The 21,277-nt window shown below is 42.2% G+C and overlaps 3 protein-coding genes across 3 annotated transcripts in view; all 3 read left to right on the forward strand.

The window, feature by feature from the left end:
- Positions 1–3,280, forward strand: part of LOC132140536 (uncharacterized) — a 3,535-nt gene extending 255 nt beyond the window's left edge. Inside the window, exons 1-5 of the mRNA XM_059549305.1 lie at positions 1–381; positions 1,168–1,749; positions 1,988–2,131; positions 2,274–2,523; positions 2,619–3,280. The exon at positions 1–381 is cut by the window's left edge and continues 255 nt beyond it. Coding sequence (XP_059405288.1) covers positions 1–381; positions 1,168–1,749; positions 1,988–2,131; positions 2,274–2,523; positions 2,619–3,280 — 2,019 coding nt within the window. The remainder of the gene's footprint in view (positions 382–1,167; positions 1,750–1,987; positions 2,132–2,273; positions 2,524–2,618) is intronic.
- ift74 (intraflagellar transport 74) overlaps positions 1–8,445 on the forward strand; it is a 25,952-nt gene extending 17,507 nt beyond the window's left edge. The window contains exons 17-19 of the mRNA XM_059549306.1: positions 4,825–4,950; positions 7,759–7,819; positions 7,905–8,445. Of these exons, the coding sequence (XP_059405289.1) occupies positions 4,825–4,950; positions 7,759–7,819; positions 7,905–8,014 (297 nt within the window). The 3' untranslated portion in view covers positions 8,015–8,445. The remainder of the gene's footprint in view (positions 1–4,824; positions 4,951–7,758; positions 7,820–7,904) is intronic.
- Positions 8,446–10,872: 2,427 nt separating this feature from the next.
- Positions 10,873–21,277, forward strand: part of tek (TEK tyrosine kinase, endothelial) — a 30,163-nt gene continuing 19,758 nt past the window's right edge. The window contains exon 1 of the mRNA XM_059549307.1: positions 10,873–11,042. Coding sequence (XP_059405290.1) covers positions 10,988–11,042 — 55 coding nt within the window. The 5' untranslated portion in view covers positions 10,873–10,987. The remainder of the gene's footprint in view (positions 11,043–21,277) is intronic.

Raw genomic sequence — 21,277 nt, forward strand, 5'->3', positions numbered from 1 at the left:
ACTCTGCGGGCAGAGGTGATGTGGGTCCTTAAAACAGTCTCTGAGCACCACTCTTACACTTCAAATGAAAACGTTACAGAGATTTTTAAAATCATGTTTCCTGACTCCGAGGTTGCAGCTACATTCTCGTGTGGAAGCAACAAAACAGCATATATTACTAAATTCGGATTAGCTCCCTTTATAACGAAAGAACTGACTGACCATGTCAATATGTCCAACGGGTTTGTGATCATGTTTGACGAGAGTCTCAATAAGATGACGAAAAGTAAGCAGTTGGACCTTCATATTCGCTACTGGGTGGACGACCACGTTCAGTCACGATACTTCGGCTCGCAGTTCATGGGTCATGCAACGGCGGTGGACCTGCTCAAACATTTCAAAGTAAGTTTTTATTCTGAATTTTAAAAATGTTGAGTTTTTTTTATTTATAAATAATATATGATATAGTAAAGTAACATAACACGACCAAGTGAGCTGTTCTATAATATCACGATTGCAAATGTTACATTGAATGTATAGTTTAATAAACAAGTAGCCTAGCTAATATGTAGTCACTTACAATGATTCATTTATTAAGACGGTCACTTGCTGCCACCTATTGGTTTATTGTTTAAAGGCATCATTGTTTTTTTTATATTATTTGTTTAAACATCTATCTCATAAAATTATTACAGTTGCAATTTTGCAGTGTAAATGACTTAGTTTGATTGATAACGGCAGCCTTATTATTAAAACTGAATTTGATCAAATGTAAGAATTTAACAGGAAAGAGAGTGCATATTTAAAGTAAGGTTTAAAAACTGTCCTTATAAAAGTAAATAACGCCCTGGTGTAAAAATCACAATTATGCAGATTTAAGTATGTAAAGTCTGATGAGAATATTGCTTCAAAAGCAAAATGTTTTCTTGTCAGAATGCACCAGAATGCTTCATTTACATGTTTAAATTATAAAAATTGTCTCATGGGGGATAATTCCCCAGACCCCCATACAACAAATTACTTCGTAAACATGTCACCATTTTCACCAGTTGTGAGTTTGCATGTCTGAACCTGTATCTCACCACTCAGACAGAACCCTTTAACCCTGAGGCCCCAACCTCCATCACACTAGCTATTATGTAGGCTATATAATGTCTTTGTTTAAAATTTGCTTTTCATGTCTTTTAGGAGTGTGTATGTGACCTTGACTTGAGGAAAATGGTCTCTGTGTCTATGGATGGACCCAATGTTAATTGGCGTTTTTTTGAGATGCTGCAGCAGGAGCATGCAGAGCATTTTGGGGGTGCTCAGCTGGCAGTGGTGGGGAGTTGTGGCCTGCATACTCTCCATAATGCCGTCAAATGTGGATTCACTGACTGGCATATGGAGAAGTTCCTAAGAGCTCTGCATACAATTTTTCACAATGTGCCAGCAAGAAGGGAGGATTTCTGTAATCTCACAAAGTCCAAAATCTTCGCTTTGCCTTTTTGTGGTCATCGCTGGGTCGAGAACCTCCCTGTGGCGGAGAGGGCCCTTGTCATCTGGCCAGACATGATGAAGTATGTTGAGGCTGTTAGCACCAAAAAGCTTCCTAACCCTGGGACGTCCTCCTATGATACCATTGCGGCGGCAACCAAAGACCCTCTCATTCTGGCAAAGCTTCACTTTTTCATGGCAGTGTGTCGAAGTGTAACACCTTTCCTTACCAGATACCAGACTGATGAGCCTATGCTGCCTTTCATTGGTAATGACTTGGCTGAACTGCTGAAGGTGAGGTGAATCTTCTCATTTTATTGTCATAGTGATTTTAAAATCTCCTCTCGTTCACAGTTACGCTAAGACTACAGCTAAGACTGAATGAATTGAAAATGCAAATATTTTGAATAGTCAGATAAATTAGGCTCATTTAATAATACTGAAGAAAAGAAACATTGTAAAGTCAGAGTGCTTATTTTGTATTGTAAAATATTTTGTATTCTCAAATATGTATATTTTTGTCTTTTCATAGAGTTTGCTGAGGCGATTCATCAAACAAGAACTTCTCAATGATGCCACACCTCAGCATTTGGTCCGGCTTGATGTTAGTGACATGCAGTCCAGGGTTCATCTAAGAGCTGTTGATATTGGCATTGGAGCTGAGGCTGCAATAAAGGTATTTAGGAAATACATAATGTGTGACCAGACTGCTCCTGGTGTCCCTGTTGTTAGACCCGTCTACTCAGCCCCTCACTGGATAGAAGGAAAGAGGAGGGAGAGGAAGCTATTTACTTAATTTAGTCCCCATTCATTCTTAGGAACGTCAGCAGCAGAGTAGATCCACTGAGGAGCTTTCTGTCCTCCAGTTCAGAAAGGAATGCATGGAGGGTCTGTCCAAAATTGTGAAGAAGATTCAAGAGAAGAGCCCTTTGAAATTCCCAACTGTAAGGCAAATGACTTGTCTTAACCCAGCTGTGATGTATTCAAATCCAGAATTGTGTCAGGGCCAGATGAAGTGTCTAGTCAAAAGGTTTCTTCAAGACAAGCAGTTAGATGGGGTTGCTACAGGTACATAAGATTAAGTCCTGACGTTAGGCATACAATTTGCAAAAGAAACACGTGTACATTTGATGCGAGTGCTTTTTCTTTCTCTCTTTCTTTAGGTGATCTGATCATTCAGCAATTTTCACAATTGTTGTCCCTGGAGGTGAGGAATGAGAACTTCCTGTCTTTCAAGCCCCTCGAGAAAAGGCTGGATGTGTTTCTACATCCTTATATAAGTCAGCCCTACCCACAGCTCTGGGCTTTCATCAGAAACCTTCTGCTCCTCTCCCATGGGCAGGCTACGGTGGAGAGGGGCTTCTCCATCAATAAACAAGTAGAAACTTGTAATATCCAAGAGGACACTGTCATTGCACAAAGAGTTGTGTGCGATTACGTGTCTATGCATGGGGGTGTTACCAAGGTGCCCCTCACACCAGAGCTCCTGTCTTCAGTCACATCAGCAAGGGTGAGGTACAGGATGCACCTTGAAAGTGAACGAAAGAAAAAAGATTCTCAAGCACATAGTCAAAGAAGAATAATGATTGAAGAGGAGTTGGAGCAGCTAAAAAAGACAAGACAGACCATCCAGGAAGTTGCGGAGCATCTGAGGAGGGATGCAGACAAGATGGCAGAGGAGGCTGAGGGCAAACAAGGCAGCAAAATGGCAGAGCTAATTGCCAAGTCAAACGCGTTGAGAAGAAGCTACAAGCAGAAGTTGACAGAACTTGAGAGCCTGGGCGAAAAAATTGCAACCAAGGCAGCAGAGCTGCGAAGGCTGTAGTGTTCAACACCAAGTTCAAATCTATTTGTTTATTACAAATCAAATGTCTTACGCTGTTGCGTATGTATTAAATATAACTGATAATTTAAATAAAATGTTTTATTTAATTCAAGTAGCCTACTTGTACATAATTATTTTCTAGGGTTCAAAATTTATACAGATTTGACATTTTCCCCTCATACTTCTGTCAGAATGGGTACAAAGTTGGCATTGAATTTCATTTAAAATGGTATTAAAAAGGTCTTAAAAAGCCTTGAATTTCATTTGGAGGATCCTGGGGGTACCCTGGTATAATGTGCTGCACACATCTGAATATTAGGCTTGAACTGATCTGGAACAGTGTTGAAATACAACTTAATCACAGATATCTAGTCATGTCCTCCTTTGGAAGACCAAACAAAGTAGTTTCACTTTCACAATGAAACAGTGCCTCTACGTCATGACGCCGGCGGGAACAGCGACAATAAATGTCACGCCTTCTTTCTTTGCGTGAACATCTGGGCGGAGTTATGCAAATCTTCCCACACAGTGATGTAGAGATGTGGGGCGTGTTTAAACGAGCTGTTTTACCGGGGCGTGCACCACTAAAAGGCTATCTCTTTGGGTTTGAGACTTTAGTCTAGATCTTATCTATTAACAGCTTGTAACTCTCCAAAAAGAAAGGAAAACTTGAAATTGCATTGTATTACCCCTTTAATAATGATTTCTGTTCACTCTGAATTATCGATTTCCGCAAGAAATTTCCGCAAGAAGATTAAAACAAGCTAGACTTAAAACATGACTTAACCTTCAGCGTAGCCATCTGAAGCGGTGAGATGTAAATTATGCTATTCTGGACTGATGATGTATGTCTTTGAGATCATACCATCAGTGTTTCAGCGGGAATCTGCTTCTCACTTTCCTCTCTCTGCTCTGATCTTATTCTGTCAGGCGATTGGTCTGGCAGATGTTGAAGTTCATCTGGGTGCTCCAACAGTTCAGGTTTCATGATCATGGCACCATCTTTTTCTCACGTTGTAGCATTGGTGTCTGATTAAAGTTGTAGCGGTTTCAGCTCTTTCATGGGTGCTGACTTTGTGAAGTCTTTAGTGTGAATACTGAGTTTTTCTGTCTCTGTTCTGCAGTATTTCTCTGTTGTTCAGACACAATGATTCTTAGTGTCCATTGGTATTTGTCATTAGCTTTAGGTTTTCTTCCACTTTTCTCTTCTTTGTGTCTGCAGTCATAATCATGAACACCACAGTATTGGGCTCCTGGCAAACAGGCTTCCATGATTTACCCTTTTTAGATGTCTGACAGTCACTCAGTTCATCCATAATTTGTACTAAACACTGCTGAAACCCAACTCATAAAATGTACAAACTAGAGAATAATGACAACGATCAATAAAACATAATAACAATGTTTGTTTTTTTTTACTGTAGCCCAATCCATAAATTTATATGAACCCCTATAATAATGGACATGTACCATAATTTAATATCGATGTGGTGTTCCATTAGTCACTCCTCTAGTGATAGTCACTCTGGTGTTTGTCCCTTCAGAGACTGCAGGAGGATCGACGAACACTCACTCAGAGGAAGGACACACAAAAGAAGATGATACACAACATGAACAAGGAGTATGAGTCTCTTAAGAACCAGTTACAAGAGAACGAGACCCATGTGGAGGTGAGAGACGCACTCATGTCTGCATACACACTCCATTCAGCTTCAGATGTGTTTCTGTGTTAGCTGAGATTGCACGGTTTCTGTTTAACAGAGGAAATGCATCTATCCAGACATCGCATTGTGTTGATAAAGACAGAGAATGATCATGATTTCGCTGTGTACATCCCATAATGCCCATGCTGACTCTAGATCTGCCTCGTCTGAACGGTTCTAGATGTGATCTGCTGGGGAATAGATGAACCCTTTCTCTCAGTCACAAGGTTTACATGCACTCAAGAAACGGCTTGTTCCAGTGCTTCTGGAGACTAAAATATTCTGTGAACGCAAACAAGTTGACCTTATCTCATCTTTAAACGGGACAATCCCATCACAAAGGACTGATTGAAAACTTTGTCATTAAACAGACCGGTTCAATTCTCAAAGGGAGTGAAATATATTTCAGTCAATATATTTTCATCAACCGTTTCGTCTTCTAATGAATTCAGGGCAAGCACAAGGTCTGAGCGAGTTCATCACTGTATGAGATCTTTGTGGAGACATAACAATTCTGGAAATTCAGTGACATCAATGTGATTTGAGATCTGTGATTGACCTGCATGTCTTAAAATACCATCCAAGACATATTTTGGCTACACAGTACTAGTGTTGTCACCGTACCAAAATTTCAGTATTCGGTACCGATACCAGTGAAACTTCACGGTTCTCGGTACCAAAGCAAAACATGCTAATTAAAAAAAAAAAATTTAATTCAAACTTTTTCCTCAGTCAATATCCCCAACTCCTTAAAACTTTCACTACGTAAATGCACTCTAGAATGTACTTTTAAAATTATCCGAACTAATTTCTTTTGAGCCTTTTGCAATTTATTCTTCATAACTTGGGAACAACTACCATACCAAAAGGAGGAAGCATAATCAAAATGAGGTTGAATCATGGCACCTGCTAATAATTTTAAAGAGTGAATGTCTAATAAACCGGCTTGCCTCGCTAAAAACTTAATTTTACCACATATTTTTTATAAATGCCTTTTTAGCCATAAAATCACCCGTTAATTTATTATCTATTAAACAACCCAAATAGTTTACTACAGCTTTTACCTCTAAGGCCTTACCATTTATCTTAATCAAAAAGTTATCATCCTTATTTAATTTCATTTTAGATGCAAAAAGAATGGCCTCAGTCTTTCCTGCATGTAGGGATAGTTTATTATCTAAAAACCATTTAGACGTCACCTGTAGCTGCAAAGTCATCTTTTCTTCTATGACCCCCTTATCCTGATGAGATATTAAAACTGCTGCATCATCTGCGTACAGAGTAAGTTCCTCTGAGCATGCTGCTTTAAGATCATTTATATATAAAAGAAAAAACAAGGGACCTAAAATACTCCCTTGAGGAACTCCACATTTAATAAATAAAGGACTAGACAAAATACCCTTAATGTCTCTGGCATCTATCATCAAGGTAGGACTGAACCCACACAGGAGAATTCTTATCAAAACCAACTGCCTTTAACTTGTACAGTAAAATTGTGTGGTCTACAGTATCTAATGCTTTCTGTAGGTCCAACATAACCATTCCACAAAATTTACCATTGTCAACCGCTTTCCTTATTTTATCAGTCATATATAATATACAAGTCTCAGTTGAATGTAAGTGCCTAAAACCAGACTGCAAATCATATAAAATATTGTTTTTACTAATATAATCTATAGCTGCCCACTGCTCCGGGTGTGTGTGTGTGTGTGTGTCTGTGTGTGTGTGTGTGTGTCTGTGTGTGTGTGTGTGTCTGTGTGTGTGTGTGTGTGTGTGTGTGTGTGTGTGTGTGTGTTCACTGCTCCGGGTGTGTGTGTGTGTGTGTGTGTGTGTGTGTCTGTGTGTGTGTGTGTGTGAGTGTGTGTGTGTGTGTTCACTGCTCCGGGTGTGTGTGTGTGTGTTCACTGCTCCGGGTGTGTGTGTGTGTGTGTTCACTGCTCCGGGTGTGTGTGTGTGTGTGTGTGTGTGTGTGTGTGTGTTCACTGCTCCGGGTGTGTGTATGTGTGTGTGTGTGTGTCTGTGTGTGTGTGTCTGTGTGTGTGTGTTCACTGCTCCGGGTGTGTGTGTGTGTGTGTGTGTGTGTGTGTGTGTGTCTGTGTGTGTGTGTCTGTGTGTGTGTGTTCACTGCTCCGGGTGTGTGTGTGTGTGTTCACTGCTCCGGGTGTGGGTGTGTGTGTGTGTGTGTGTGTGTGTGTGTGTGTCTGTGTCTGTGTCTGTGTGTGTGTGTGTTCACTGCTCCGGGTGTGTGTGTGTGTTCACTGCTCTGGGTGTGTGTGTGTGTTCACTGCTCCGGGTGTGTGTGTGTGTGTGTCTGTGTCTGTGTGTGTGTGTTCACTGCTCCGGGTGTGTGTGTGTGTGTTCACTGCTCCGGGTGTGTGTGTGTGTGTTCACTGCTCTGGGTGTGTGTGTGTGTTCACTGCTCCGGGTGTGTGTGTGTGTGTGTGTGTGTGTTCACTGCTCCGGGTGTGTGTGTATGTGTGTTCACTGCTCCGGGTGTGTGTGTGTGTGTGTGTTCACTGCTCTGGGTGTGTGTGTGTGTGTGTGTGTTCACTGCTCCGGGTGTGTGTGTGTGTGTGTGTTCACTGCTCCGGGTGTGTGTGTGTGTGTGTGTTCACTGCTCCGGGTGTGTGTTCACGGTGTGTGTGTGTGTGTTCACTGCTGTGTGTGTGCACTTGGATGAGCAAAATAGAGCTAGACGCTTTTTGGTGTCATGTTAAGTTTTTCAGGTGTTTTGTTGTGTGATTTGATACCTTGCTGTCTGTTTCCTTTTTCCAGCTGACCAACATGGAGAGGAAGTGGCAACATCTTGAGCAGAATAACTTTGTGATGAAAGAATGTATCCTTGTATCACGTGTGGGTCTTTGTGAGGAGTGTACATACAGTACAGTGGATGTCTAACCCTCCTTAACTCTATTGTGCAGTCATCGCCTCCAAAGGTGTAGAGAGCGATTACCGCCCAGTGATGAAGAACGTCAACAAACAACTGCTAGAGTACAATAAGATACTGGTAGATACCCTGCAGAGAAACTGAGGAGGGGGAGCACTTCCTGTCTGCAGCAGCTCACAAACTCACTTCCTGTTCAAGATGAGCTCTGATCAGCGTTTTACTTTGAGTGATTGTATTCTAGAATATGATCCATATTTGGTAATCTCAGATGTATCACAGTCATGTTATCGGTCAGATTCGAGTCATGTCATTAGTGTCAGTAACACAGCTAATAATTACACTGGTGTGGAATTCATGTTAGGTTTTTTTTTCACATTAAAAGGCTGATTCTATTAATCTTGTTACTGTAAGTGAAGCATCACTTTTTAGAGGGAAAGCTGAGCTTTGATAGGTGAGGCATTTACTGTAACTGTGAAGACAGGAATCTTAGATTAACAGCAGGAAGATGGAAATATGTTCTGTTGACTGACTTCTGTAGAAGTCAATGGAAAATCCCCAATAAAAAAATGTATCAAGTGTGCTTGTGTGAGTGAGTTAGTATACTGGTATTCACTATGGGATGAGGACCACATGTCCCCACAAGAGTAATACCAATACATTTTGACCTTGCGGGGACATTTATGTTTTGGTCTCCATGAGGAAACAAGCGTATAAATAATACAGAATGAATTCATGTTTTCTGAATATCTAAATATGCCTGTAGTTTTGTTTGAGGGGTAGGTGTAGAAGTAGGGTGAGAGGATAGAAAATGCAGTTTGGACAGTAGAAAAACTATTACACCTGATAGAATGAACCCATAAAACATGTAAACCTGTGCGTGTGTGGACAGACCTATGTGCTGGTCAGCAGTATTACCCTTACATATTTTAATTATCATTATAACCGTAAATAACTGAAGATAAATACAGAACAGTTTTAAGTAACACATAGTAGTTTCGTTATGTGTGAAAATGGAGGAAAAGTCGGAAGGTTTTAAAAGAGTTCTAAGGGAATTATGCAAATTAATATATGAATGTAGCTCTGAAATTTCTGACTGTCTTCAGAAAAGATTTGATGGCATTTTGTTTTCATCTTCGCTCCATGTGATACCAAATAAAGTAGTTTTAATCACAATGCTGCTCTGTGCAGGAGGTTACAGGAAACATTTGGTCTAATTTGAATGTGATTTAGTTTAGTCTGTTGCATGTTTTTCCAAGGAGGTGAGAGATGCTGTAACTGTGAATGTTTCTCAAACAAATGCATACGGAAATAGAAAATATAACTGACCCCATTGAGTTTTTACATAAGTTATTAATTTGTGGGATTTGAAGTATGAATAAATCACATTGACTGAAAGGGTTTGATACAGAGACTGTGTAGTTGGTTCTGACAGTAGTTAGTGCAGGCAGATGCACTGATGAGTGAGTGTACAGTCGTCTCTGTCCAGGTCTGGCTCTGAGCCCGTTCTGGGTGTGCGGACACAGAGAGGAAGTCCACCCTGCTTCAGCGACTGACCTCATCATAGATCCTGAAGAATCCTCCTTCATCATTTCCTCTGTGCTTCAGGTCATCTTCTAGTTTCTAACCACTGAACAGATGCTGCTCACCAGTAGACACTGATGCGATGGTTGTGTGTGATCTGCATACCTAAAACTAAAAGAGTAATGAGCTTTAGCTGTGACACACACACACACACACACACAAAGGAAGAAACTAAGCTCTGTCTAAACATTCGTTCCTTAAGCTGTTCCTGCCTACAGTCAAAGGGCTGTGAGAATATTTTTCCTTCCACATGTGGGTAAGAGGCCGGAGCTGAAATAAGTCTATCATTGTTTTAGTTCTGAATAAAACAAACTCTTGACTTTGTAATGATTATTTTTGGAGAAGAATAGTAATACTGAAAAAGTAATATCTGAGTGCCAGACACTTTAGATGCAGTCAGTCTGGGATTACAGGAACCGTTCCACAGAAGAACGGGTTCCTCAGAGATTTTAGAACAAACCATCTGCGCACACACGTACGGTAGGATACACTGGACAAAACTATTCTAGATAGCAATGGCTGGAAAAACCAAATGATTGACTTAAGTTAACAAATTAATAACTATACATAGAAATTGTTTTTGAAAACATCCCCAGAACTTTTCATGGTACTGTAATTTTCAGATTTTTTACTTTTTAAGACTAGCCACTAAAGAAGTTACCAATCACAGGTTGTTACCCTGCATTACTGACAGAACAATACAAAACCAGACAAGAGAAACATGAACCTTCATTTACATTAGCTAACTCTGGAAGATACACCTGCAGTGTGTTTGTTGATTTCCTAGAAACCAGTAAATGACCTGTTGTCCTTCCTCTTCTGCCTTCCAGAGTTCATCACTTCATCTCAATGTTTGCAAACTTCACTTGACTGTTGGCCAAATCTGTGAATTATTTGTGTTTTATGATACTTGTTCTCACCAGTGCAGTGTGTTTAAAATAAGATTCTAAGTTATGTGCTGTCTGTCCAGTCCTCGTTCTCATTTCTTCTACAGCGTGATAGTAGAAACCCAAACACATACTATAAGAAGGTTTTCGTGGTCAACACGCTTCTGCTGCTGAAGACCTCCAGCCTGTTCTGATGCAGCCCAAGGCCTCGGAGTCTGTTAATGAACGCTCAATTTAATCAGTCATTCATATGTTTATAAAATCTCAGTAAAACAGATATGCGCTCTTGTTGCGGTCAGAAACACTGTCTGATTAAGAGGATTGATTGATCCTCTCAGGAAGGCTGCTGTGGAATATCTCTCTCGTCTCAAAGCGGGAGCCTCCCTTCAGGAGCCGCAGTTAATGACATGTGATTGTTTGAGCTGCGGCCTTTCCCATCCTCGCAGCACAGAGAGAGGAAACAGGAAAAAGGAACTTCAACTCCCTGTTTCTGGACGGCAGACGAGAGGGTGGGGACACTGGGAGGAAAAGAAAGGGAGAGTTCATTTGTGTCCGAATCGAGGGATGTGTGTGGACTGGTTTTTCTGACAGACCGTCAGAAGATCTTCTCTGTGGATGTGGACTAAGCGGCTGGTGTCGACTGTGGACCATGAGGCACCTGTCCTCCTCCATCACGCTGTGTCTGATTGGCTGCTTGTTCACAGGTAACACTGTCTTTTCATTCGCTGTTTCTCTGCTTCGTGGGACGCTCGAGGTGTCTGTGGTTTGTCTGCAATTGCTGTGTTTGTGGTTCTGACACACATGAAGGAGCTTTCAGAAGAAACAGACCCATGTAACAAACAAAAACTTCTGTTCAAATCCAAAATTATTTTGAAAGATTATTATGGTTCACTTATTATGCCATTTTGTGTCACTAACTTATGCAATTTGTACTTTTTACTTTTTAAATTAGAAATGATAATATTTTGTTGAAATTAATCATATATTATTTTGGTAAGTTAGATGGTTTGACATGGGTGCTCTCAAACTGTGTGTGTGTGTGTGTGTATGTGTGTGTGTGTGTGTGTGTGTGTGTGTGTGTGTGTGTGCACACCTGGTGTTCTCTACATTATGGGCTCCAAATGTCCCCACAAGGAAAGGAATACCTGTAAATTTTCCCCCTGAGAGAGAGAGAGAGAGAGAAAACAAAACCTGATAGATCACAGAATAAAGCGATTTGAAATCTAAAATACATGTTTTTTTTTTTGTTTTTTTGTTACATGTTTCGTTTTTTTTCTTTCTAGATTTAGGCATAGAGGATAGCAAATGCAGTTTGTACATTAGAAAAAGCATTATTAGAATGAACCCATAAAACATGGAAAAAATATGTTATGTATCTTGTGCTGTACATGGCCCGTGTCCAATCATTATACACATAATATTTTGTGTTGAGTCTCTGTGTAAGTATGGAATTACATTTGTTTCAATAATACTGAACGAAACTTTATAAAACTGAACGTAACTTTTTCAGAAACTATCAAAAATATGCCATTACAAAAGAAGAAAAACACTATGAAAATGAAAAAAACGAACTCAGTCGCACAAATTTAACATGCTCTTCAAATATGCTTCATTCTTTGTTCATGTTTTTCAAAGATTCATTTTCGCTAATCATGGATTCTGAATTCATTGCCAAAGATTTCGCTTACGGTTCGCAGTTTTTCGTTTGGTGTTTTGACACAAACCTCTCGTGGGGGCGGGCTTAACAGGGATCTACTCTGATTGGATAGTGAGCTTTGGATGGACAGGTGCTCTCTGACCGGGAAGTACAGACGCCACCCAGTGGCGCCAGAGAGTGGCGCGCATATTGGAAAGCTCTCGCAGTGATTAAATCTGGTCTCTACCGCAAAAAATTCTTTTTCACAGACCAAGTGAAAGACATTAATTTTAAGCTCATACACAGGTTCTACCCTATAAAGTAAAGTGTATACAATGATTTAAATATGACATTGATCTTACATGCTCTTTTTGTTCGAGTTCTGAAGAAACTGTACACTTATTTTGGTCATGTCACTACACTCAGAAACTTTGGGATGATATTGGTGTTTTTGTCAAGTGTAAGATTTTGCCAGGCTTCTCAGTACATATGAAAAACATTATATTTGGGCATTATGACTTTGACCCCACAAACGAAAATAACAGTTTTGTTATTAATTTAAAAAATGTCCTAAACAAATTTCACATTCACAAATGCAAATTCTCTGTCTTCTCTGTTTTCCTAAAAGAAATGGAAAACTATATGAATGTAATCTCAGTGTCTAATAAGAAAGTTATAAGGACTGTTCGATTTGCTCTGCTTTTGATCTCCTTGTTTAATTTTGTTTAGATTTTGTCCCTTTTTATTCTTTATGTTTTTTTTGTGGTGGATATTATGTGATGTATGTTTATACCTTTGTATGTTTTTGTTCTCTGTATTAATTAAAAAAATAATAAAAAGCTCTCGTGGTGATTTGTATCAATACGTCATGCCTTGTGTAACTAAATATATAAATAATATTTGGCCTTCGATCGTCTCAGTAAAGATGAGCTCTCAGGAGATACGGAGCGGCATCATCTTCCTCCTCCGCTTGTCCTTCAGGCAGCTTGAAGTAAGCTTGTGTTACTGAAGTAACCAATCTTACAGTGTGCAACAGTTTGTTGCTGGTAATTATTGTCATTCAGTAACACAAGCTTACTTCAGGCTGCCTTGAAGGACAAGAGCTCATCTTTACAGACTGAGACGATCGAAGGTCAAATATTATTTACATATTTAGTAATACAAATCACAATCACGAGAGCTTTCCAATATGCGCGCCACTCTCTGGCGCCACTGAGTGGCGCCTGTACTTCCCGGTCAGAGAGCACCTGTCCATCAAAAGCTCACTATCCAATCAAAGTAGATCCCTGTTAAGCCCGCCCCCATGAAAGGTTTGTGTCAAAACACCAAATGAAAAACTGCGAACCGTAAGCGAAATCTTTGGCAATGAATTCAGAATCCACAATTAGCGAAAACGAATATTTGAAAAACATGAACAAAGAATGAAGCATATTTGAAGAGCATGTTAAAATTGTGCGACTGAGTTCATTTTTTTCGTTTTCATTGTTTTTTTCTTCTTTTGTAATGGCATATTTTTGATAGTTTCTGAAAAATTTACGTTCAGTTTTATAAAGTTTCGTTCATTATTATTGAAACAAATGTAATTCCATATATAAGAACCCAGAGTCTTGTCATGATACTACAAAAGTGCATAGTGGACAGTATAATGATTTAGTTCTCTTCTGGCTCCTGTTTCAATTAATAAACAAGAATAATGCAATTTTAATTCTGTAATCATCTTAAAGCAGGAGCTTGAGTTTCATTCTGACCTTCTTCTCCTCGTCTCTTAACTCACGGATCCAACTCTTCAGTCCACTTTGGGCAAACTTACTCCCATCACCAGCGAGCAGAACATATTAAACAGTGCAAGAGACTGAGCCCGACATGACACACGAAGCATTTATGAGGAACATGCTTACAAAATGAGCATTAAAATATTTATGAAGTTACTTTCTGCTGATGGTGGCAGAGAGAATAAGAAACTGATCAATTGCATTTAGAGATGAACACCCTCAATGATTTATCCTTAAGTATGACGCAGTGATGAAGTGGGACTGCTATGTGTATAGCTGAATGATCTGTGACCTGTGTGTTCGAGACAGGGACACCTCCGTCTGTTTCCCTCACTAATCATTAAAGCAGAACAATAATATCAAGCCAGTTCTGTACTACTAACCCAGCGATAAGAAAGAAGTCATCATTCATCTTGACAGCTTTGTTTGGATGTCCGTTTAAAGAAAGAAAACACCCTTTACACTCCCTTACTCTCTCTCTCTCTCTGTCTCTCTCTGTCTGTCTGTCTCTCTCTCTCTCTCTCTCACACACACACACACACACACTTATAGTAGTGTGTATCGGTGACCAACATCCAGATGCAAGATCTCATCCACACACATTCAAAACACTGTTCAAACCTCCTTTTTTTTCATCTTAGGAATATTGCCAGACTACATCCAATGCTGTCTTTTCCTGTTGCTGAGAGGTTCATTAACAATTTTGTGATTGTAGTAATGCCTTGTTGCCTGAGGCATCAAAAACTACCCTATGGCTGCTAGAATCCTTACTAGAACTAGGATGAGAGATCATAATACTCCGGTCTTGGAGTCTTCACATTGGCTCCCTGTTAGTTTTAAAGTCAAGTCAAGTCACCTTTATTTATATAGTGCTTTAAACAAAATACATTGGGTCAAAGCAACTGAACAACATTCATTAGGAAAACAGTGTGTCAATAATGCAAAATGATAGTTAAAGGCAGTTCTTCATTGAATTCAGTGATGTCATCTCTGTTCAGTTAAATAGTGTCTGTGCATTTATTTGCAATCAAGTCAACGATATCACTGTAGATGAAGTGTCCCCAACTAAGCAAGCCAGAGGCGACAGCGGCAAGGAACCGAAACTCCATCGGTGACAGAATGGAGAAAAAACCTTGGGAGAAACCAGGCTCAGTTGGGGGGCCAGTTCTCCTCTGACCAGACGAAACCAGTATTTCAATTCCAGGCTGCAGCAAAGTCAGATTGTGCAGAAGAATCATCTGTTTCCTGTGGTCTTGTCCTGGTGCTCCTCTGAGACAAGGTCTTTACAGGGGATCTGTATCTGGGGCTCTAGTTGTCCTGGTCTCCGCTGTCTTTCAGGGATGTAGAGGCCCTTTCTAGGTGCTGATCCACCATCTGGTCTGGATACGTACTGGATCCGGGTGACTGCAGTGACCCTCTGATCTGGACACAGACTGGATCTGGTGGCCACGGTGACCTCGGAACAAAAGAGAAACAGACAAATATTAGCGTAGATGCCATTCTTCTAATGATGTAGCAAGTACATAAGGTGTTATGGGAAGTGTTCCCGGTTCCAGTTTACCTAATTAATGCAGCCTAAATATCCTTTAACGGATTTGGATATTAGAAGAATATTAGTGTGTTATGTGCAAGCCAGCTTAAAGAGATGGGTCTTTAACCTAGATTTAAACTGCAAGAGTGTGTCTGCCTCCCGAACAATGTTAGGTAGGTTATTCCAGAGTTTAGGCGCCAAATAGGAAAAGGATCTGCCGCCCGCAGTTGATTTTGATATTCTAGGTATTATCAAATTGCCTGAGTTTTGAGAACGTAGCGGACGTAGAGGGTTATAATGTAAAAGGAGCTCATTCAAATACTGAGGTGCTAAACCATTCAGGGCTTTATAAGTAATAAGCAATATTTTAAAATCTATACAATGTTTGATAGGGAGCCAGTGCAGTGTTGACAGGACCGGGCTAATATGGTCATATTTCCTGGTTCTAGTAAGAACTCTTGCTGCTGCATTTTGGACTAGCTGTAGTTTGTTTACTAAGCGTGCAGAACAACCACCCAATAAAGCATTACAATAATCTAAGCTTGAGGTCATAAATGCATGGATTAACATTTCTGCATTTGACACTGAGATATATTTTTTATATGGAAAAATGCAGTCTTACAAATGCTAGAAACGTGGCTTTCTAAGGAAAGATTGCGATTAAATAGCACACCTAGGTTCCTAACTGATGACGAAGAATTGACAAAGCAGCCATCAAGTCTTAGACAGTGTATTTTAGACAGAGTTTTTAGGTCCTATAATTAACACCTCTGTTTTTTTCAGAATTTAGCAGTAAGAAATTACTCGTCAACCAGTTTTTTATATCGTCTATGCATTCCGTTAGTTTTTCAAATTGTTATGTTTCGCTGGGCCACGAAGAAATATAGAGCGGAGTATCATCAGCATGACACCATGCTAACACCATGTTTCCTGATGATATCTCTCAAGGGTAACATATAAAGTGTGAAGAGTAGCGGCCCTAGTACTGAGCCTTGAGGTACTCCATACTGCACTTGTGATCGATATGATATCTCTTCATTCACTGCTATGAATTGATGGCGGTCATATAAGTACGATTTAAACCATGCTAATGCACTTCCATTAATGCCAACAAAGTGTTCTAGTCGATGCTAAAGAATGTTGTGGTCAATAGTGTCGAACGCAGCACTAAGATCCAATAACACTAATAGAGAGATACAACCACGATCAGATGATAAGAGCAGGTCATTTGTAACTCTAAGGAGAAGTTGATTTAAAGTTGATAAAAAAAAATTGATGCTTACTTACAAGGCTTTGCATGGGTTGGCACCTAAATATTTGTCTGAGCTTTTAATTCCTTATGATCCAACACGTGACCGTCGCTCATCTGAAACTGGTCCATTAACCCTTTTAAGATTGATGGGCGATAGGGCTTTTTCTGCATTAGCTCCAAAACTGTGGAATTCTTTACTGATTGAGATAAGGCAAGCTAAAACTCTTTAGGATAGCTTTTAATTAAACATTTATATTATTTATTTTATAAATTGTTTTATTTGTTGTAGTTTTGATTTGCATTTCTTTTCAAATTTTTGCTTGTATTATTTTATGCAGGGTATTGTTTTATTTGTTTTTGTTCAGCGTTTTGAGATTTACATTTAAAGGCGCTATAGAAAATAGTTTATTATTATTATTATTATTATTATTACATACAGTGACAACTGCAGGGAGAGGATTTAAAAACATTCTCTTACACCATTATAAACATTCCTTGCTGTAAGTAGTAAGGTTTTAAACTGTGTAGGTTCAGTGATGAGTGTGAGAGAAGTGAAATAAGTTCATGAGAAACAGACACCAGTTTGATCTACTCTCCATTGTTTCCAGTGCTTTAAGTGGCCGAAGAGAGGTGCCGGTACTCTATTATAGTCACGCTCAGAGGGAAGAAAGAGAGAGATGTAAATGAACTTAGAGAAGTATTTAATAATAAAGGATAAACTCAAAACAGAAAGGTTTCATTCAGAACATAAATCACATCATAAGAAATAATGCAAAAGCAAACTTAAAACAGGAACAAACTTAACTTGTAGACAGACAGAGCGGCGGGAAGACTGGTAGATAATACTGTGGTAGAAGAGAGTAGTTTGAGTCCAGTGTCTAACGAGTAGATCTGACAGTGTTCTGATGAAAGTGCTGTGTATATATGGAGGTGCGTAGATGAGGAGCGGCAGGTGCAGGTGATCAGAAGGCGGGTGATTGGGAACGAGTGGGCGTGGTGATGGAACCTGACGTTCTGGATGTGTTGCTGACAGTACCCCCTCCTCCACGGGCAGCTCCCGATGCCCGGGAACGACGGCGAGGGCGGCCGCGAGGTCTGGGAGCAGGACGATCCGGATGTTGTTGATGATAGTCCGAGAGTAGAGATGGATCGAGAATGTCATTGCGAGGAACCCAGGACCGTTCCTCGGGGCCGTAGCCCTCCCAGTCCACGAGGTACTCAAGCAAGCCCCCTCGCCGCCGAGAATCCAGGATCTCCCGGACAGAGTAGACCGAAGGGTCCTCCTGGACCTCTGGAGGAGGAGGCACCTCGGCACCGCCAGGTTCTGTGGAGGGAGTAAGAGGAGGATTAGTGGCAGGTTTGAGTAGGGAAACATGAAATATAGGGTGAATACGGTAGTGTGCAGGGAGCTGGAGCTGGTAGATGACGGGGTTGATTTGCCTCTGGATGGGAAACGGTCCGATGAAACGGGGGCTGAGTTTCCTACAGGGCAGTAACTGTCGTGGAGTGTTGGTCATGGCACAGACCGAGCAGGCACGGACATGTTGGGCAACCTCACAGGCCATCCTGGGCCACCAGTACCGGGAACGAAGAAGTGAGAGGGTCCGCTTGCTGCCTGGATGTCCAGAGCCCGGAGAGGAGTGGATGGAGTCCAGAAGGGAGGAGCGCATGGAGGAAGGGACGTACTGTTTCCCTTCTGGACCTCCCGGCGGAACTGGCTCTCGGGATATGGCTTCCTGGAGTTGTTGGTCCAAGTTCCACACGATGGGGTTGAGGAAGAGCTCTGGAGGAAGGACAGGGTTGGAGATTGGCTGCGGATCTGGCTGGTAGATACGGGATAATGCGTCCGCCTTCAGGTTCTTGTGGCCTGGACGGTAGGTGATGGTGAAACAGAACCTGGAGAAGAACAGGGCCCACCGAGCCTGGCGAGGATTCAGCCGCTAGGACCCTCGGATGTATTCTAGGTTTCGGTGGTCGGTGATGACGCTGAAAGGGTGTGTAGCTCCCTCGAGCCAATGCCTCCATTCCTCCAGAGCTAGCTTAATGGCCAGGAGTTCCCGATTGCCGATGTCGTAGTTCTGTTCCGCTGTGGAAAACTTCCGGGAAAAGAAGGCACATGGATGGAGTTTGGGAGGCTCTCCGGAGTATTGTGAGAGTACGGCTCCAGCCCCGACGGTGGACGCATCTACTTCCACGATGAAGGGTTTGGTAGGATCTGGAAGGATGAGGGCCGGAGCCGTACAGAAGGCATTTTTGAGTGAGGTGAAGGCTTGGATGGCATCAGGAGTCCAGGTAAGGGTCTTGGGTTTGCCCTTAAGCAGGTTGGTGAGGCTGGCTGAATGAAGGCTGAACTGGTGGATGAAGCGGCGATAGAAGTTCGCGAATCCGAGGAAGCGCTGAAGCTCCTTAACTGAGGTGGGTTGGGGCCAGTCCCTGATGGCTGCGACCTTGTCCGTGTCCATGCTGATCCCAGCTGGGTTGATGACGTAGCCTAGGAACTGGATGGTGGTTTGGTGGAACTCGCACTTCTCAGCCTTGAGGTACAGGTGGTGGTGTCTCAGCTTCGAGAGGACCTGCGTAACGTGGTAGCGATGGTCGGCCAGGTTCCGAGAGTAGATGAGGATGTCGTCGATGTAGACGATGACGAAACGGTGGAGGAACTCTCGGAACACCTCGTTCATGAAGCCCTGGAAGACAGAAGGCGCATTGACCAGGCCATAGGGCATGACCCGGTAATGGTAGTGGCCAGTAGGGGTGATGAAGGCGGTCTTCCATTCGTCCTCAGGGCGGATACGAACGAGGTTGTAGGCGCTACGCAGGTCCAGCTTGGAGAAGATGCGAGCTCCACGCAGTTCATCTAGGGCAGCTGGGACCAACGGCAGGGGGTATGGAAATTTGACCGTCTGGGAATTCAGGACACGGTAGTCAATACAAGGTCGCAGACCTCCGTCCTTCTTCCCCACGAAGAAGAAACTGGAGGCGGCTGGTGAGGTAGATGGCACGATGAAACCTTGGTGGAGAGCCTCCTTAATGTACTCCTCCATGGCCTTCTGCTCCGGGATGGACAGAGGGTAGATCTTACCCTTGGGAAGTTTCGCTCCAGGCAGCAAGTCAATGGCGCAGTCCCATGGCCTATGAGGTGGTAATCTGGTAGCAGCCTGCTTGCTAAAGACGTCCTGGAACGCCCTGTAGTCCTCCGGTATGGAGATGCACTTGGTGGATTCAGGACCTCGACGAGGGTTGACTGAAGAGAGAGTTTTGGGACGGGTAGGTGTCGAAGGCAGGATTCGTGGCATTTAGAACTCCACTCGAGGATGTCACATCTCTCCCAATCCATGGAAGGTGAGTGCTTAATCAGCCAGGGACGTCCCAGGACGATGTCCACTGTAGCACCCTCCAACACCAGAAATGAGATGTCCTCCACGTGGAAGTTGCCGATTTGAAGTTGGCAGTCAGGCGAACGTTGCTTCACTTGGCCGGATCCCAAGGGCTCTCCTCTGATGGTGTTGATCTGATATTGAGGATGTTGAGGTAAAGCTGGTAGGCTGAGGGTTCTCAGTGTGTTGAGGGAGATGAAGTTCCCCGAGGCACCCGAGTCGATGAGAGCTTGGACTGTGAAAGCAGAGTCTTTAATCCGCAGAATGACCGAAAGTTTTCTCATGTTAGTTACGTCTGGGGAGATATTTAGAATACTCACAGAAGGTAGTGATGGTTTGATAGGACAGGAAGTGATGGTGTGGTTCTTGCCTCCACAGTATAGACAGAGCCCCTGGGACACACGGCGGTATCTCTCAGCAGCGGATAGATGATAGGAGTCTGTCTGCATCGGTTCTGGTGTTGGAGGGGAATGTCCAGGAACGGGCGAGGCGGCTGGCAGAGAGATGGTGTCAGGAGAACATGCAAACAGGCGCTGAGCGATCTGGGTGGTCCTTTGGATGAGCCCTTCGAGACCGATTGAATCGTCGAAAATCACCAGTTGCTGTCTGATGTTGCAATTCAACCCCTGACGGAAAGATTGAGCAGAGCGCTGGTTCATTCCATCCACTAAGGGTCGCTAGGGTGCGGAACCGGAGAGTGTACTCACCAGCCGAAGAAGAGCCTTGACGCAGGCGTAACAGTTCATCCGAGACTGATAAGGATCCGGTAGTCCTTCCAAAAAACTTCCTTGAAGTGTATAGTGAATGCAGATAAATTACCGATTATGGGATTTTCCGCTTGCCATAGTGCATCAGCCCAATCCAGCGCTCGGCCCGACAGCAAACTGGTGATGAATGCCGTCTTAGATCGCTCCGTGGGAAATCGTTGGGGCTGCATCTCAAAATGCAGAGTGCACTGCAGGAGGAAGCCGTTACATTTGTCCGCCTCGCCCGAATAGCAAGCAGGTAAGGCCATGGGGCTTCCAGAGGCAAAGGGGGAAGTGCTCGGTGAAGGCTGGAAGATTGATAGAAGAGGATCGGAAGTGGGGCGAGTTGACATAGTGAAGGATCTGTATCTTGTCTAGGTCAGATCTTCTGTCACGCTCAGAGGGAAGAAAGAGAGAGATGTAAATGAACTTAGAGAAGTATTTAATAATAAAGGATAAACTCAAAACAGAAAGGTTTCATTCAGAACATAAATCACATCATAAGAAATAATGCAAAAGCAAACTTAAAACAGGAAAAAACTTAACTTGTAGACAGACAGAGCGGCGGGAAGACTGGTAGATAATACTGTGGTAGAAGAGAGTAGTTTGAGTCCAGTGTCTAACG

Source organism: Carassius carassius, chromosome 5, assembly GCF_963082965.1.
Source record: "Carassius carassius chromosome 5, fCarCar2.1, whole genome shotgun sequence".
Lineage (NCBI taxonomy): Eukaryota > Metazoa > Chordata > Actinopteri > Cypriniformes > Cyprinidae > Carassius > Carassius carassius.